This window comes from Camarhynchus parvulus, chromosome 2, assembly GCF_901933205.1.
Source record: "Camarhynchus parvulus chromosome 2, STF_HiC, whole genome shotgun sequence".
NCBI lineage: Eukaryota > Metazoa > Chordata > Aves > Passeriformes > Thraupidae > Camarhynchus > Camarhynchus parvulus.
In genome coordinates this window covers 115,367,997-115,387,623 of record NC_044572.1, presented here as the reverse complement: position 1 = coordinate 115,387,623, position 19,627 = coordinate 115,367,997, and the positions used below count along the sequence as shown (strand labels likewise).

General features: G+C 37.9%; 1 protein-coding gene across 1 annotated transcript in view; it reads left to right on the top strand.

Moving 5' to 3' along the window:
- The window catches only part of LOC115912715 (aspartyl/asparaginyl beta-hydroxylase-like), a 74,875-nt gene that overhangs the window by 47,116 nt on the left and 8,132 nt on the right, over positions 1–19,627 (top strand). Inside the window, exons 18-23 of the mRNA XM_030964387.1 lie at positions 428–526; positions 1,219–1,308; positions 4,843–4,980; positions 11,375–11,510; positions 12,354–12,445; positions 17,333–17,466. Of these exons, the coding sequence (XP_030820247.1) occupies positions 428–526; positions 1,219–1,308; positions 4,843–4,980; positions 11,375–11,510; positions 12,354–12,445; positions 17,333–17,466 (689 nt within the window). The remainder of the gene's footprint in view (positions 1–427; positions 527–1,218; positions 1,309–4,842; positions 4,981–11,374; positions 11,511–12,353; positions 12,446–17,332; positions 17,467–19,627) is intronic.

Here is a 19,627-nt window from a genome sequence, read left to right as displayed (position 1 = left end):
TTGTTTGCTACCATTGGAAACCTATCTAATTTAAAACTATTTCAGATATGTTTCTGCTGCAGATTTTTTCAAGAGTAGCTACTTTCCTTCTGATTAGTCCAACCTGGAATAAGTAATTTAAGTGTTGATAGTGGGTTTAATTCTGTAATGTAGAATGCTATAACTCAAGAGAGAAGTGTAGAAAAGGACAAGTGGAAAAAAAGCAATTTCTGTTGAAATAATTTTACTTCTGAGACTTCAAAGTTTGGTTTATCTGGAGAAAGCACAAAAGTGAATGAGGAAAAAAAAGCACAGACAAGCCAAGAGTTTACCTGAGAATCTGTAATGGAAGAAAATACCATTGCATTACTAAATAGTATTCTGTACACAGGTTTGTTAATTTGCATAGATTCCTACAGAGGCATTTAATTAATTTTCTCTCAAACAGGTTCTAAGTCTGGCTCCAAATGATGGCTTTGCCAAAGTACATTATGGCTTCATCCTGAAGGCAGAAAACAAGATAGCAGAGAGCATACCTTATCTACAGGTACTTTTTCACCCACAGTAAACATTTTACCAGCAAACAATAGAATTGGAATGTATGAAATGTGTCAGACTAGAAGTGTGCTAATTACAAATCACTGCTTAAGCTATTTGTTGGAGTTATACTGGTGTATTACTACTTATGAACTGGAACAAACTTGTACATTGAAAATCATCAATTCTTAAACATCAAGTATTTGTTTTATCAATGGTTAACCTGAAGTACAGAGCTCTGAGCTCAAATTCTTTGAGGTTGGTATGTTGAGGTTGAGGAGTATGTTGCAAACCTAAGAGTCTTGAAAGATCCAGAGAAGCCTTATGTATACTTCTGAGTATTTGGGAAGAAATACTACAAAATAAAACCTTGGTCCAGCTTTATAAAATGCTTGTGTATATGTTTATAGGGTCAGGGGCAAGTATCCATCTCTGAATATGCCTGTGTCTTGGAGGGACTGAGGGGAGAGGCTGTGGGATTTGGAAAACTGGTAAAGTTTCGCAATGACTTTCTACTGACATATTGTATTCATTCAGCTTAAGTTACAGGTAACCATGGTGGTTACATTTTTACCTAATTTCATAACCTGTCTCTTGTACCGGATTGACAGAAGTCCTATCAATTTTCTTATACCTTTCATATTTATTTATTTATTTATTTATTTATTTATTTATTTATTTATTTATTTATGTAATTGTTAGGAAGGACTGGAGTCTGGTGACCCTGGCACAGATGATGGACGTTTTTATTTTCATCTGGGTGATGCGTTACAGAGAATGGGAGACAAAGAGGTACATGTTTAACAAGTTCTTGCTTTAAAATCTAAATCTCTGAGTGGCTGCAGAATCCAGGAAACCAGTTAATGGTGGGCTTAATGTTGAAAGCAAGAGTAGTTTGATTGCAACAACAATCCAGCATGTGTGTGTAGAAGTCAAGATGATCAACAGCAAAAAATCCATTGTAGGTATTACAATAAAATCTGTTAGCATCCCTTGCTTTAGATTTAACTGAAAATGTTTAGGCTGGCATAGGGCAGCTTGAAACAAGGGAATAAAAATTTACAAAAATTTTAAATGTCTCTAGAATCCATTTTCTGCTTATATCACTTACAGATTTTAATGAGAGTTGAAAGAATCAGTTACATGTATATTACTGTATAGAAGTCCTTGTATAACATTGTTTTGTAAATCTTCCTTTCTTTCCAAGGAAAAAGCACCAATGAATATGAGATAAAAGAGGATCATGAGAGGACTGAATGTGTGGGCTGAGTTATGAAATTTTTTCAATAACTAAATCAGTAAATCAATCAGGAAAACAGAAATTTGTACTATGTATCTGTTGAGTGGCCAACAAAAACAAACATATGATGCTGGAAGCCATAAGAGTTTCTCTTTTGTTTATTTGAAATCAAATTATACTTAAAAGCAAAATTTAAGTATATGACTTTCACTACGGTCGTGGAAGGGGAGCAAAGGACCTTTTTTGAAGACTCTGATTAGTCATGTACTTTAATATGGGCATAAATTTAAAAGCAATGGCAAAAAAAGAAAAATCCAATTCCTAGGTGGGAAATATGAAGAGAATAAGCATTAAAAATCAGGGTAGAAATAGCCATGAAAATCACTGCTTTTAATTACTTACTTAGTAATGTAAGTAATAATTAATACCTAAAAAACTGTAAAATTAATATCTAAAAGCTGTAAAAATATTAATACTAATTATTAATAATTAATACCTAAAAAACTGTAAAATTAATATTAATACCTAAAAACTGTAAAAAATGCTGACCCTTTTAGTGCTGTGGCCCAGTCAGTAGGTGCTTCTCCAGTATGAACTGTAGACAAGTGGGCTGTGGTGAAGCCACTGTATGTGATCTTTCTCAAGTCCAGTCCATCAGTTTACCTTTTTTTTAATAATTCATGGAAATTTTATTACAATATTTTTTACATACAGTAGATCTAGAATGTAATATCTGATTTTAAGCTAGATTGCCTTCCCTCAATACTCTTCCAATGACACTTTTTTTAAATTGTTCATTTATAAGTGAGAATTAGTTTACTTCATTTTACTTAGAAACACATGCACACACAGAGTCTGCTTTCACACTCTGTCTGCCTCTGTCTCCTTGTCTCAAATCCCTGTACATTTCCATGGGACATTCTGGGTTGAGTTGCTGAGCCTAGAACATCCCATTGCCATTTGTTTGAATAAAGATACCACACAGATGTAATTAATGTACAGCATCTTTAACTCCAGGATAATTATATGTTAATGTTTATGGAGTTAATGGCCAAATCTGCTGTAGAAAAAGTTTAATTAATGACAAATGAACTTCTTGGGATAGAGGAGACTTCTAAATTTGTCAGTGGAAAGTCCATTGTTCAGCTAAATTTTCCTCACTGACCTTGCTAGACTTGCTGAATTTCAAGATTTAATCAAGGAAACAGATCAATATTTAAGTTAGATGTGAAATTGCTATCACTGAAGGTTTGTTGAAGGGAGATATTCATCTATTAGAGCTAAATTAGGAATTATGAATGTGGCCTTGGGAAATGTGAGGGGGACAGTATTGAGTATGCCCTTTCCAACTACAATTTGATAAAATGCCATATCGGCTTAAGAGAAATTAAAACTGTGGAAGTTGTTACACAACAAAGCACTCTTCACACAGAATGTATAAACTGGGTGCATCTCAAACAATTTCTGTCCTGGAAAGGAGAACTACACTGTTGTAGCTGTCCATGTTCCCCTGCCAAGACCTGCATGAGAAAAGAAATCTTTCTCAGAGTCTTGGGAATGGAAAGGATGAGTGAGGCAGCCTGACCCATTCCATCCTGATAAAGGCAACTTCCATAGCACAATTTTTCTAATAAATAAAAATTAATTGTATTACACATCATAATAATAGCTGATGTATCCTAAAGGGCAGCAACATTCATGCTCATTGCTCAGGGGCTGAAACAAATAATTCATTCCCTTTATCATTTGGGCTAATTCCAGACATTGCAATTGAGTGCAGGCAGTCAGCATGAACCATCTATTGATATCTCACTGGTATTTTAACTTTGGGGAGCAAATGTTATAAATCCTAATGCTTCCATTTCAGAAAGTTAACCAAGATAACATCAACATTTAAAGATATACTGTGTATTACCTTATTTTTTTTGACCCATGCACAATTTTACTGAGCTTCTCTAGGCAGAAAAAGATGACAGTTTATATATGATCTGCTGTTATTCTGTTCACCCACACTACTTTTGTGTGCTTCAAAAAAATACTGTAGGGCAAGAATGTATTGCAGACTTTGCTCCATACTTTGGGAGACTAATAAAGGTCAGAGTACAACATTTTTCAAAAACCTGAAGACAGTTTACAGACTCTCAATGAGGACTTTGGCCAGTTTCTGCTCAAGGCAGGGATTGCTGCCTGCCTCAGTCCCTCTGCTCTGGAATTACTGTTCTCATATTTCCCTATTCAGCTGTCCTGGGATTTTTTTGGTGGGGTTTTTTTGTTTGTTTTTGGGTTTGGGTTTTTTTTTTGTTTGTTTGTTTTTTTTCTTTTTTGGGGGAGGGGGTGTTTATTTTTTTTTGTTTATTGAAGGATTTTTTTAAATTATGTTGTCAGAAATATTGCAGATGTAGCAGCAATGCTGGGCAGGAAGGAGGCAGCTCTGTATAACTTCCCCTGCATGTGGTTTCTCACAATACTACAAATGCTGGATCTTTTTTTTCCAAGCATCTCATTTTCTTTCTTTGCTTTTTTTTTTGCTGCTGTGCAGGGGTAAAACAAGTTGTGTAAAGGGAGAGTAAAGACAAGAAAATGTCCAGTATTAACTTCAGCAGGTTTCTGCCATGTGATCAATTAGGATGTGATGAAAAATATTTGTAGAAACTCAAGTGCATTTAAGTATTAGATAATTAACACTTTAAGTCATCATTGTTTTCATCATCACAGCATCTCCACTGGCAGCAGAAGACAGTCATCTTTCACTTGTAGGTAGAGAATTGAAACAGAGAAAATGAAATTGAATAAGATGAGAAACAATTGGATATTCCAAGCCCAAGGGCATGCATTACCAGCCCATATTTGATGTGAATGGTTGTGAGAAGGTTGTCCTAGTTTGTTAATGTTGGACTGGACTGTCTTGGCCAACTGATCTATTTTGTTATTTGGGTTTTTTTGTGTTTTTTTTCCTTAAAGTATTCACTGGTATATTTTATTGAAAGAATAACCCCAGCATCTGAAGAGACAGTCTGCTACCTTGCCAGGAAGTGTTACTTTTTTTCCTGATATGAATTTGATTGTTTACAACTGCAATGTTTTAGGCATACAAGTGGTATGAACTTGGATACCAAAGAGGTCACTTTGCATCAGTTTGGCAGCGCTCCCTCTACAATGTCAAGGGACTGAAAGCTCAGCCTTGGTGGACAGCAAGGGAAACTGGCTATACAGAACTGGTGAAGGTAAGGCTTCATTATACTTTTGTTTTTATTAAAATTACAGCTATAATATCAGTTATTAAGCAGAGAAAATGCTAATCAATAAGGTCAGAACTACTGACTGTGAAATCCAGACAGCAGTGTCAGACTGAGCACAAGAATTAAATAAAATACTATATAATAAGCTTAGACATTTTCAAATTTGAGAATGGGAACAGGATGGCTGAAATTATTAATAAATACAAAATTTGCATGGTAGACAAATGTAACACCTCGAGTGGAAAATGATAGCACAATTTGGTAATGTCTGGAATACCCATTGTGAGTTTTTAATTAGTCAGGAAAGGCTGTGCTTTTGATCCCTTGTGTAATATTTAGTGAGTTTAGAAGCTTTTAATTGCATGAAAGAAACAACTGTAGATTCCCAGTGATGGATTTAACAAAAGATAATAATGCAGAATTTAAAATTTTTAAAAGGTTTTTTTATTTATTTAATGCAAGGCAGGTAGTGTGGTTATTGTTCATAACAATAGCTTTAATTTCCAAAATTGCATTTTTTTTAATTAATTTACTACAATTCTAATAATAATTCCTAAAAAACTAGGAAGAGCCTTTTTCCTGTATGTTTCAATTATTGGTGTGTGGTTTAGAGAAACCATTATGGATAAATGATTTAAACTCAAAAATGTATATTTGTAAGGAACAAATTCCTTCAGAGTGGTTGTTTCTTTATACTTAATTACATAGCATGTCTAAAAAAAAACACTATGGAAGGATGGTTATTAAAAAAAAAAAGTAGTTTAAAAAGGAAGATTGCTCTTTGTTATGGTTTTGATGGCAACAAAAATAAGGCTAGAAATTTAGATTGAAGTGTGATTCTCCGATGTGATTTCAGCCACACCAAAAAGCAGTGAGCTTTATGGGCTAGCACATAAAATGTGTTCATATTGAACTAATTCTTGACGTATGTGGGGAATGGATGCTTCTTGCTATAAAAGATATGGAGAAACTGGGAACTTACATGTTTCTGTCAAACAAAAAGGAAATATGCATATTTTTTGACTGGTGTTTTAGAGCTACATGCAGTGATGTTTTACAGTTCCCTACATGTAAACCTTTCAAATTCCTATGTCACAGAAGGTAATGATCCATTCACCCTTGGCATGAGTCAGCTTTGAAGGGTGAAAGAATTCAGTTGATTTTATAAAATGACCAGAGCTTCACCTTGAAGGGTTTTTTTCAGATGAATCAGGCCAGATATGGAGCCTTGGTTTGGATCAGCATCTTGAGTGGCTTCTAGAAGAGCTGCTCAGAAAACCAGCAAGAATAAAAATTCACCCCTGACCTCCACAGTACAACTGCCTCTGTGGAATTCAATAATACCTTTTCATTCCAATCATTTGGTGGTACATGTTTATTAGCAATATGTCAGTGAATCTAGATTAAATTGTGACCGGTAAATTACTTGTACAGGTATCATAATTTGGGAGTAGTAAGATCTTTAAGACAACACTCACAGTTTAAAGTATAAAGCCAAAATGTAGTTATATGCATCAGGACAAATATTTGTATTGTTGTTTTTTTTGTAACTCAAGAAAATACTTGAAGTTTTGAAAGAAAGCAGGTTCAATTCTAATTACATACAGTGCTGCAAGCAAGACTAGAAGTAGTATTCTTCAGGAAGCAGCAAAAAACTATTGATGACATTAGTTTTCTAATTTATGAAGTACTCCAACTTCTGTACATGGTTTAGTTAAAAAAATTATTTCCCCTTCTCACAAAGCAGAAACCAATCAACAGTTAGTTCCTACTGCTTCATTTCATTACATTCCTCTTCTGTCTGTGTGGGAAATGCTTCCAGATCACCATTGTAGAATTCAGTATGGATATATACTGTACAAACTGATATATACTGTACACACTGATATATACTGTACACAGCACTAGAGGCCCTGGCCTTCTCTCTGACTTTCACTGCTTGTTAAATGGGAATGAACTATTTTTATACCAATAACTTGGTATCTTAATAATGCTAACTGAGCATTTATTTGGGGCTGGGGCAGTAGTTAAGGCTGAACTCTCTTTGGTTCATTCCATTAACCAGCACAGCTGTGATCAGTGGCATCTTACAGCAGACCTGGCTTGATTTTCTTATAAAGGGTCATCTAGTTTCTTGGGCCTAGAGATGGGGATGTGAATTTTGACACTGTCTTGCTTCTTCCACAGAAAGCCCTAAAGAGAAAATTGTCTTTTTACAGTATTCTCAGTTAAATAATTTCCTTCTGAGGGGCATTCAGCTTAACTAGCTGAAATCATATAGATTGAGACATACTATCCATGCTAGTGGCATTGTTTGCAAGTGAAAAAAAAGGGTATTTCCACAGGATGATTCATTTTTACAATGCTAAATAACTGTCTAAGCATGGCACGTCTCCTTTTCTGGTGTTAACTGTCCTACCACTTTACTTAAAAATGGGTCCTGATGCTTAACTTTCTGATGGGTAAGGCTAAAAAAAGACAATCTCATACTTTATCTCTTTTAATATTACCTGCTTGCCTGGATGTCTTAAGGAAGAGGGTTTTGGGTTGGGTTTTTTTGGGGGGGCGGAGGCAGGGAAGACTGAGAATATATCAGTAACACTTATCAGAACATTGTAGATCTTAATTAGTGGAACTGTGCTGAAGGGAAGTGGAGTTTTGAATCTCTCTGCAGCTCACTGAGGCTTAATGTTTTTCCTTGAAAGAATAGGGAGAGGCACCTGATTTCTCAGGGAGAAGAAAATATAAACCTTTATATTAAGAAGGGTGTGGTGAGTGATTAATGTAGAGATGTTCTACTAATGTTTCTGATTTACAGGCATTTTAGGCCTTTGGATCTGGGAATTCAAGCTACTGTCTTCCTCTTTTGACCTCAGTTGAAAGGAAACCTTACTTTCATCTCTGAAAACCCATCCTTTTCCCTTGGAATGAATAGCTTTCCTCAGCCAGTCTTACTGAGTCGTTGCATCTTTCTCCAGTACCTTCTGTAGAACCTCATTTATAGCATTATTCTATTATGGTGCTCATTTAAAAAAAATAATAAAAGAGATACAATGGCGTCGGATCCTAGAGACTTTCCACTGGTCTGAAATTAATATGTAGGCAATGACTTAATTAACTTTGTCCTTTCTGCATGTTGTGTCCTTTGACATTTGGAAAGGACCCAGATGATGCTTTGCCAATAATTTACTACAATTTACTGATTGATTAAAGTAGATCTTGTGTTGTTGCTTTTTTCTGATGGCTTAGATTTTATTATATAAATTTTTAAATGCATCAAGAAAAGTGCAGAAAGACAATGAAAATATTGGCAACAGAACATATCTTTATAGTTTTCCATAGGTTGACAGCTGGGCCTTAATGGTTTAGGTAATAACAGCTAAACATTCATAGGCAAGGGAGAAATTAAATTGAAATGTGTATTTAAAGGGTGGTTGGATGCTTTAAGGGGAGCCTTGTGTTGAAAAGAGCAAAGATGATGCATTCAAATGCTGATGTTTAGGCTCTGTGAGTGATTGGATGGGTGCAAGGAATCCATTTTGAACAGTTTAAAACACTGCCCCTTGCTTGGAAGTTATCAGCATTACCCAGTGGAGATGTGGTAACTGATTGTGAATGCTTTCCTTTTCTGTTTCAATAACAAAGTGAAGTACATTAAACTCTTCACCACGATTTTATTTCATAGTTCAGTGAATTAAAATGGATGTGTGGTCAGTAGTTATGCCTTACATGAGGGGTAGCCACCTCTTAATCTCTTCCTGTGTCATTTATAACCACACTTTGAAAGGGTTTGACAGCACAGAGTAAGGATACTTTCAATGTAATAGTCTCACATAAAAACCTCCCATATTAAACAATCCCTATTTAACTAAAATCTACATTATTGCCAGATGTACAGCAACTGTAAACTTCAATTGTTATTAGAAACTGTATTTAAAAAGCCATATGGAGGTTTATGGGAATCAGCTGCTAGCAAACAAGTACATATGCTCCCAATGCTTGTTGCCGCCTGATTTTTCATTTGTAATCAGGATACTGCACCAAATATAATATTAATTTTTTGCTCTAACCTGGAGCTTGAATCCTTGCATATCATGGAGCCATAAGTACATTTAACTTTTTTTCCTGCAGATACCAGCTCTTAGATCAGGAGCTGTAAGTCCAAGTCCTGGACTTAAACATGCTAGAATGTTTTTTTGTGTTCTTACTGTTCAAGATATCCCTGAGACTCTGTAGTATCAGGGAGAGCAAGGCTGGGTGGTGTTTGAACTCCCCACTTTATTTCTCCCAGGAGTTGTCTGTTGGTGATTATAAAGCACTCAGTGTGTTTTACAGATGGGGGTCTGTGTTTTCAGGACAGAAACCCTATTGGTATCTGAGCAATTTATGTCTAAAACCATTGAGGATTTAGCTCAAAATTGATAAGATGTATTCAAATAAATTTGTATCTAACATGTTGGGGAGGGAGCCTTTAAACACAAGGACAAACACTCACCTTTATAGGTTAACCTTCAACCTGTGGCCCTTGAGGGAGAGCAGAGGTGACAGAGCAGCTGCTGCCTACAATGCCTTGGACCACCAGTGCTCTTCATGTGTCATCTTGTCTGCATGGATGAATGCTCCCTCTTTACCTTCTTTCAGCTGAGGAAGTAGGAGGAGTTTGAGGAGGCACAGAAGAACTTGGAATATCTTCGAAAGTTTTCCAGTTTTGTTGCTCTATATCACTTTAAATTGAAGCTGGTGTGAGTGTAGGTTATTCTTTTCTTTTTCTTCTCCAGCCAGTGCAAACCCAGGTTCTCTAGCTGGTATTTCCTTTTGTAGATAGGGTAGTGCTGAATAAGTAGCAGCACTGTTCTCATATACGTCTCTGATTAGGTGGAAATTTTAAATCTTTTTTTGTACCTTACACTTTTTGGAAAAGTCGGTTTTCCAAAGATATTCTAAAGAAAAAAAAAAAAAACAAGCCCAAAACAACCCTCTGCATTTTTACTTTATGTTAGCTGTTAAATGAGTGTTATAGAAACTATCAATGAGGGAGAATAATGTAAATACACTAGGAAAAATAAGTGTTCTTCCCCATTTTTTGATAAGTGAGAGAAAAAAACAATTTCTTATGATAGAGATTACTGTAATAACCGAAGTGAAATCCATATTTTCATACATTTTAGCCTAGATAAAATTGCTCTAGTGGGAGAAAGTAGCTGTATTATAGACAATATGTTCTAGCCAAAGTTTGCTTTGTTGAGCCTTTTATGATCTAGCAATACAAACCGATTTTGTCAGAACAACTTTTCCTTTAAGTAAAAAAATCTCAAGTGGAAAATGTGGCTGTTTATTTTACATGAGGGTGGCTAATAAACATATGAAGTTTTAAGGCTAAAAGGGGGCACTTATATCACCTAGCACTTACATCACCTTTTATTCATCATATAAGGAGGTAGTGTGGGAACATACCATAGCTTATTTCAGTGTGAAATGGATTGAAAATGTCTTAGAGAAATGCATTGTTCAAGAGCACAAAGGAAAACTATTCACTCAAAATAAGGTTTAGTGAGAAAAGTAAGCTGCTGGGAAATTGAAGTTACTTTTATCCAGATCTATTGTTATACTGTGAGTTTTCCATTTATATTGCTATAACATTAAAATGACTTATTGTTGGTAGAATAAAAGTTTTCTAAGCTATCTGATTTCTCTAAATATAATGTCCTTAGGCAGCAGAGAACAGAAATTTTAATTCTGCTATTTTGTGGGTTTCTATGTATGAAGTGTCAGGCAGCTCACACATTCTCAGTTGTTGTGTCCATAAATGATCACCTGGCATTCCAAGTTGTATATGACTTTTGCAATAGCATCAACACATGCAAGTGAATCTCAGCAAGCCTTTTTGAAGGTTTCAATCATAAACTTCAACTCAAGTGGTGTGTTTAAATTTGGTTTCTTTGGCCTGTAATATTCTGCCAACACCTGGAGTTCCAGGTTATGTAAGTGGTTTTCCAGTTGCAGGAATGATTCCAGGGTCACATGCACAGCATTTAGGGAGATCAATATATTTAGCTTGCAATACAAAATGATCATTTAAAGAGCCCTTAGGCTCATCAAAAAGCAAGTCAAAGTGAGGCCTGGTCTGCAAAGAGGCTGGCTATTGTTGAAATCTTACAATCCCAATGTAATTGAATCTGAAGAGTAGTGTGAAAATTATTTTTCCTGCCTTAACATGTCAGAAGGGAATAGAATTTAAAGCAACTTGATAATAACAGCAAACACTTTCTTTTCTTGCTTTTAAATATACAAAAAAGCTAATAATGGCAGGAAAAAATAAAAATGGTACTAAAGCCATACACAGTAAATTCTCAGTGCAGTAACGTGGCTCTCACAACAGTCCTTAGAGAAAAACTGGAAGCTCATTCGGGATGAGGGTCTTGCTGTGATGGATAAAAAACGAAGCCTCTTCCTGCCTGAAGATGAGAACCTACGGGAAAAAGGAGACTGGAGCCAGTTTACCTTATGGCAACAAGGTAAAACACTCTGTATTTCTTCTCTTTAATCAATTTCATCATCTCAGATTAACATAGTGTAATAAGGAGTATCAACACAGCTTTTTCTAAAACTGTTTTTGTAATCAGTGTGTATAGAGGAAGGAACTGATAAAACAGTGTTTGGGACCCCTGTGACAATGAGCAGGAGTTCTTCATTCTAAAACATGTTGTCCCCAGATACCTCTAAGGGTCCCTTGAGTATGGTAACTGTTCAATGAGTGTACTCCTCTTCTGGCATAATGCATAGTACAGGTAAGCCTGAGGGAAGATGGGGACCTGGGAGAAGGCACATCTTCAGTTCTGGGTTGCCAGCTAGGAGAGCTGGCATTCAGAAACTGTATGAGCAAAAGAATATGACTTTAATATGCCTGCTGCCCTGCCCCTGAGCTGTGCACTGGGAGACCCAACTCTTGGAATGACCTTAAATTCTTGTAAAACTGCACATATGAAAGAGTACTGTAAAATAAAATATTAAAGGCAAATTTATATCAAAATATAATCTGGTGTTGAAATTTTATGATACTGGGGGAATTTTAAATCTTTTTTTCCCATGTATCCACATTAGTGATTACACATTTGAAATAACACTTTTAAAATGGTAGAAAGCCTGGCGTTCACAAATAATGTAAAAGTAAAGTGTGTAGGCTGCTATGATATTACAACATGGAGGTACTTATGTTGCACAGTCCTAAAATGAGAACAGTAATATTTACCTGTCTCTCATTGTCAGGTCTTCAGCAGCTTTGTTGCTCTTCTGCAAATCAGAAATTGAAAATGTTCATTCATTGTTCTTACCAATGCTCTATCCATTATTTTCACTAGGAAGAAAAAATGAGAATGCTTGTAAAAGTGTTCCGAAAACCTGTGCTTTATTGGAAAGATTCCCAGAAGCTACTGGCTGCAGAAGAGGGCAGGTACCTGGCAAACTTCTTCATTTTTGCAAATTCATAATGCTGGGAGCAGGTGATTTTGAGGAATATAGGAATGCACAATTTTGGTGTATTTAATGATGCCTCAAGCACACGATAAACTTAACAATAAAAATATTTTAACTGTCAGCAAATACCAGGTGAAATATATTAGCTGAAGCCTTTCTGTGGACTCTTTAGTTAAGCCATTTTACCTTGTGTTTCCTGGGAGCTCATGGTAGGTAAGTAGTTATTTGCCATGGGTCAACCAATAAGTAAAGCCTTACTAAACCTCACCCTGAAGTGACCTGATCTGACTCATAGCCTAACCTCCTTTGGGCAAGAGGTTGGGTTAGGTCCTTTCTAGCCTGAGCTTTATTTTCTGATCTGAACCTAACTTTACATTACTAATTTAATGAGCCACATCCTCACTGTGATAAACTTCACCTGTCTACCCCAGCCTGGCTGCATTAGACAGAGGGAGAATCACATTGTGGAAGCCAAACAGTGCTGCCACATGCTTCTTTCCTGAAGGTGAAGGAAAGAAATTTTGCATAAATGAGTGTGGGCACCAACAAAATTTGTTTCAAGTGCCTACAATGACTATTCAGCTATCAGTAAACCCCACTGAATCATGCAGTAGACCTGTATAGGTCAATGCACATGCATTGGTTGTGTAGAACATAAGTTTTCATTTTTTTCCAAGTTATTATATTTTGTCTACAATGACTATGTGAGATGTCCTTCACATGGCAAAATTAAGGGTGCAAAATTTGAAAAGCACAGGGCTAATGTAACCCTATTTCAGACCCTTGAGTGTATGTGTTCATCTTTTTGAGCAGTCCCTTGCTTTTGATGTGCAGAACTGCACTGGGTGGCTACTGCTGTGGGAATGAACAAGGCTGTTGTTCCATGGATTGGTTGCAAAGGCAGGTTATGGTGAATATAACTGATTAGAAGACACCACATTTAATCTGGCTACAAGAAAACTGCCCTCAGTTGCATCCAGAGGCGAAGAGGATCCATCCCTGAGAGCAGATTGTCTTGAAGAGCTACTGTTTTGTTCATAATTTCCTGGTGCCCTACAAGTTATCACCATGATATGGTTTGCAGAAATGTTGTATATTTACAGCTGTAGCTGTAGTCACATGTTTTGAACATATAAATGTAAAATAATCTGAAAAGTCATGCTTTTTTTTAGAAGTCTAACAAAGTTTTGCATCCACTATTATGAGTTGCCTAGGGCAATTTTTGTTTTATGCCAGCCATGACTCAGATGTTACTGCTAAAATAAATTTAAAATATCAGCTGATCCCTAGTCACATATGGAAGCACCAGTAAGCAATGGGAACAAACACAATCAGGAAATAAGGAATTCTGTGGTGGATAGACTATTTGGACGCTTTGGTCACCTCATGCAGTGACGAAGATAAATGAAATGTAAAATAATCAACTACCTGCTCAGTGCTGCTGAGACACTGTATAGAACAATAGGAAGTGATCAAAATTGTAACATTCTTCTTAAAAATAGCAGTAAACTAAAAGTATCCCAGCTAGTTTTATATCTGGACGTTTCTTACATTGCAGCCATAGTACAACTCATTGGTAGTTTAGAACAATTTATGTCTAGCACTTGAGCACAGCAGGCAGATATAATTCACAGACATACCCAGACTGATCTGCATGGGCAGATAATGTACATGACAGCAATCAATCTTCAGGGCTGGCATATTGACATTACAGAAATTGTTTAGCTCAGCTATTAATAAGCATCCTGCATCACCAGTTGTTTGCATTTTGTCAGGGTCTAGCACATCACAGTGTAGCAGAGTTGGGTGGAAGGATCTGTGTTCACCACAGCCACTGGAGCTCATCACTTGCTGTCATAAGAAACTGCCAATAAGCTGAAACCTCAGCTTAGAGGTGCAAAAAAAACCCCTCAGACAAGAGGCACATACTGTATTCTGCTGGTTTTGTTAACAGTTGAAGAACATGCAACCCCTTAATCTTAAAGATTTACCAGAACTGCTCTGTCCCAGCCAAATGTGCAGATTTCTCAGTTGAAAAGGTTCTTCTCATCCCTGTCATGCATTATTCATGTTTCCTGTACCCTGAGTTGTTGTAGAATGAATCAAAAAGGTCAAGGTGAGAAGGGACATGTGGAGCTTAAAATATGATGAATTAGAGCAGGTTGCTGTGTCCAGCCAGGTTTGAATGCCTCTGAGGATAGGGACTCTACAGCCTCTCTTCTGGGCAATCTGTTCCTATGTAGTTGTCTTGGTTTAGAGCAAAATTTTGGGGGAGAGAGAGAGAGAGTCCCCAGAGGGGCTCTAGTAGGGGTAAATTCACCCCTCCCCCACAACCAGTCCGGGAGAAAAACCTTTGAAGAAAAGAAGCGTTTTTAAACAATGACCTAACAATATTAAAAATAACCCCTTGCGCTTAAAAGAGATCCAAAAAAACCCCCGTTGTTCAGTCTCTTATCGTCTTTTGGTGCTGGATTACAGGCCAGCCCGCTGGCATGTTGCCTGTGTTTCATAATTGTGTCCATTGCTCAAGTTGCTGTCCGTGATATGGAAGCCTGTTTTGCTTTTCTCCCCCCTCCTTGTTTAATTTTTTTGTTTGTTCTTTTGTCTTCCTGATGACGAGAGATCTGTCTTCACGCTCTCATCAGGTATTTAAATGCATTGATAAAATCCTTCCTTGAGCCTTATGTTCTCCAGGCTGTACAATCCCAACTACCTCAGCTTTCCCTTGTATGTTAGATCCTCCCATCCCTTAATCCCCTTTGTACCCCTTCACCTGCTCCAGTGTGTCCATGTTTCTCTCACAGTAGGTAGCACAGAACTGGGTCCAACATTTAAGACAACTCATGAACTCTTAGGGGAAGGATAACCTCCTTCAATGGGCTGCCAGAGCTCTCCATAATGCAGCCCTGGAAGCTGTTGGTGTCTTTGCTGCAATGCTGGCTCCTGTTTAATTTGACCACTGTGAGGACCCTTTGAGGGCTCCCCTGTGAGGACCCCACAGTCTCTTTCTAGAAAGTTGCTTTCCACACAGTTGTCCATCAGCCTGTATTGGTGCATGCCTCCCTAGGGCAGAATTTTATGCTGCTTTTTGTCAAATATTTTAAGATTTGTGTTTCCTCCTTTCTCCATCCTGCCAAGGTCTTTATGAAAGAGAGGGGGCGGGGGGAAAGTAGTGTATTGGCCATTCCTATTCAATTTTCTGTCGTCTGCAAACTTGCTGAGGGGGATGCACTCTGTCCCATCTTCTGAGTCACTGTGAAGCTCTTAAACAGTGCTGGACCCAGTACTGAGCCCTAGGATGCACCTCGGATGAGTGGCCTTCAGCTGGACTTTGTGCCTCTGATCATAACTTGTTGAGCCTGGCTTAAATGCCAGGTTTCAATCCTCTTCGCTGGGAACTTATCTAGATTCTATTTCCTCACTTTGTTGATTAGGATGTTTATGGCAAACTGTTCAAAGACTTAATGTTGAGATAAACAATATGCACCAAGCTAGAAACCTCACCACAGAAAGCTGGTAAAGTACAGAATCCCCTTTATAAACACATACTGGCTACACCCAGGTACATTCTTTTCCTTCATGTGTTTGAAAATTGTTTCCAGGATTTCTTGCTCCATCACCTTTCCAAGTGTTGAGGTGAGGCTGACTAGACAGTAGCTCCTCAGACCATTCTACTTTTCCTTCTTGAAGATAGGAACATTTCATTTCTACCAGTTCTCAGGGACTTCTGCTGGTGGCAGTGACCTTTCAAAGACTGCATGGATTATGTATGGATTCACATCCATTTCCCTCAGGCCTCATGGATGGATCCCATCAGGACCCATGAACCAGGTTGTTGAGTTTGTTTAAATGTTCCCTAACCTGATCATCAGTGCTCCAGTCTGTTTCACTGGTCTCAGGTGCCTGGCACTCCTGAAAGTCAGATCAGTAAAGATTGAGGCAAAGAAGACATGTAGTGCCTCAGCCTTTTCCATGTCCTTTGTCATCAGATATTCTGTCATGTTTAGTAGGTGGGCATGTTTTCCCTAGACTTCCTTTTACTGCTGAGATATTTGTAGGAATCTCTGCTGTTACCCTTCAGTTCTATCTCCAGATTCAGCACCAGGAGAGCTCTGACTTTCCCAACCTCATCCCTGTCCTTGCAGAGAGTGTCTCTACAGTCTTCCTGGGTGACCTGACCCTGCTTCCACTTGCTGTATGCTTCCTTTTCATGTTTCATTTTTTTTCGGGTTGCCTTGCTTCCTGCACATAGGAATTATTGAGTTTGGACAAGGTGCTACTAAAAAATCAATTGGCTGTCCTAGATCTCTCTTCTCTCATGGGATTTTTCCCAGAAGATCCCTGAGTAAGACCAAATCTTCTCTCCTGAACAGGTAGTAATTATTCTTTTACTTTCTCCATCCTCTCATGATCTTGAGCTCCACTTTCTCATGGTTGCTACAGCCAAGGCTGACAGTGGCCTCCACAGAGATGTCATCTGAGAGGGGCTGGCCAGTCTGATGAACACAGATTTGTGTCTCCTATTGTCCGTCCTTTTAAATCTCTCCATAGGAAAGAAAGTATTTTTTCTGACTGTAGGCAGAAGATATTTTCAGCCTGAAATATGAATACTGGTTATTTTAAGTAAAATTAAAACTGTGTACTGTCACACACAAATACACCCCTGGTTTCACACATACACCACAAGACATATGTTTTGTAGTATTAAATGCCTTTAGGATATGAGACAGAATTGCTGCTGAAACTCAAACAAAAGATTACACTTTTCACCCATCACCAAGGATGAGACTAAATGAAGTCCTGACTCCCTGCAGCATGGTTGTGAAGTGGAATGTGTTAAAAATGTGCCTTTCTGTTCTTGCAGATCAAATATTCTATCATGCACCCAGGGACTCATGTCTGGCCCCACACAGGGCCCACCAATTGTCGGCTGAGGATGCATTTGGGCTTGGTGATCCCTAAGGAAGGCTGCAGAATCCGGTGTGCCCAAGAGAACAGGTATGGCTCCAATATTGAGGTTTTTTTACTGTTTTGGGGGGAAGGGGCTTGCTTGCTTGCTTGGTTGTTTTTTGAGTATTTTTTCCTACTTTTCTCAAGGCTGAAGAAGGGATGGAACTTCATGTAGTTAAAAAAAGAAGAAAAAGGGGTGTTTTGATGACCAGGATGTGTAATATATTTCATTAAACAGGCAATTTGCACTCTTAACTCATGGTACAAACTCAAAATATCAGTTCTGAAACAGTGTCAGGAGAACCTTTTGAGACATACCTGCTCTTCTCTGCTGTGGCATGGAAATAACTGTGGATTTGGTCAATGGGGTCTCTGTTTACTTTTACAATGCCAGCCTAATATTGCTGCCAACAGAGTTCCTGTATTTATTTTGATTTTGGAGAGACATAGAATTTGTTGCTGCTTTGGCAGATGCTGACTAAGATATACCTACATTTTCACTGCTGTGACAGAATACCATGGTAATTCCAGAAGAAACCTCCTTTTCAGCTTGTATTATTTGTTATAATTCATTTAAAATATTCCAATTGAAGTTGATCCCAGGATGAAGACATCTATGAAGTTTTAGGTCCAATGAATTACTTAGGTGGCAATTTTATTTTAAAGTGTGCTTTAAGGGAAGTTTCTTACCCATGAGGGAAAAATTGTACTGAATTTCAAGTTGGTTTTATCTCTGTTTGCTCAGTCCAAAATGAAATTAAATGCAATAGCTTATACGTTTACAATCAGGGCATATAGTCCCCTTAGAAAGATGGGAAAATGTGCTAAATTTTTTTGTATATTATTAAACACAAAAAGAAGAATGTAGTGTTAGCTTTATTGCTTATTGCTTACAGGCTAAATTTGCTGCACTTAAGAGAAGTTCTCATGATGCTTAATATTTGTGCATATATTTTGAAAGATTCTGCAGTTTCTGAGGGCAACAAGTGCTAATTTTGAATTATTTTCAATGTCATAATATAATTAATGGTAGAAATAGAATTAATTTGATATTGAGAAATGAAATGCTACACCTGTCTGCATGACTGCAATACATAGCAAAGGAGATTTTTTTAAATAACATTTGAAAACAACCACAACCGGCAATCTTTGGCATTTTTGAGGATAGAAATATCCAGCTGCTAAAATCAAAAATGTTGTTGCTATACTCTCCTGCCAACATGTAGCTTATAGTCAGTGTTACAGCCTACACCACCTACATCTAGAAAGTGGCAGACATTTTTTTCCAGCATTCCAATCCAATATCCAAAGCAAGCTGGGTGGAGAGAGAGGTAGCTAATTGCCCTAGAGGGCTGATACAGAGGCATGGAATCTTTTCACTTTAGGACGTTTTTGTGAGTTCAGATTGGTGGTGACTGCATGGCATTACCATTAGGTGGCTGTTTAGTTGCTGGTGAGAACAAAATAGTGGTTTTGCTCTGCTGCCAAGAGAGCAGGTGTCCTCAGCTCACCACCTGTTGTAAGGCTGGCACCCTTCTGTGTCTTAACCTGGACAGAAGGGATAATCCTGTGGAGAATGTACTTAACAACCTCCTTGGCAGCAACACTCCCTCAAAGTCAAGAGCAGAACAATGCCTGTTGCTGCAGACATAACATAGAGCATGTCAGTGTCCAGGTTCCAGAACCTGGTCTTATGCATCAGAGATACTCATTTCACACATAAAGCACTCAAGAGCTGACTACAACTTCTGCTGAAATGTGTTAAGATCAGTTGCTTACAGCAAGAGCTGTACACTCAGAAACAAGGGTGAGATTTTCCCTGGAAGCACTCAGTGTCTACTGCTGGCAGTGAAAGGGCTTTTATATATCCTTCCCCTGGTGCAGAGGGGATGTGTGAACTACTGGCAAAGGGAATGGTGTCAGGAGGAAGACTTAGCTTGAGCAATTTCCATTCCTTTCCCTGTGGTGCTTCAGAGCAGTGGTGAACTGGTGGTTTCCAATAGGAGAGCTGGCTGGAAGAGGGAGGTTAGCATCATGGCTTTTCTGGCCTCCTGTGCCACTGCTGTGTGCATGAGAGAGAACAGAAACAATGAGAATTTTGTGCTTGGTTACCTCTGTGCCACCCTCTCAGGGGTCTCTGTGGTCATGATGACCCTGAGATGTGTTAGAGAGTCTCTTTTTCCCAGCCTGGCAGCCAAAGAAGGAGTTA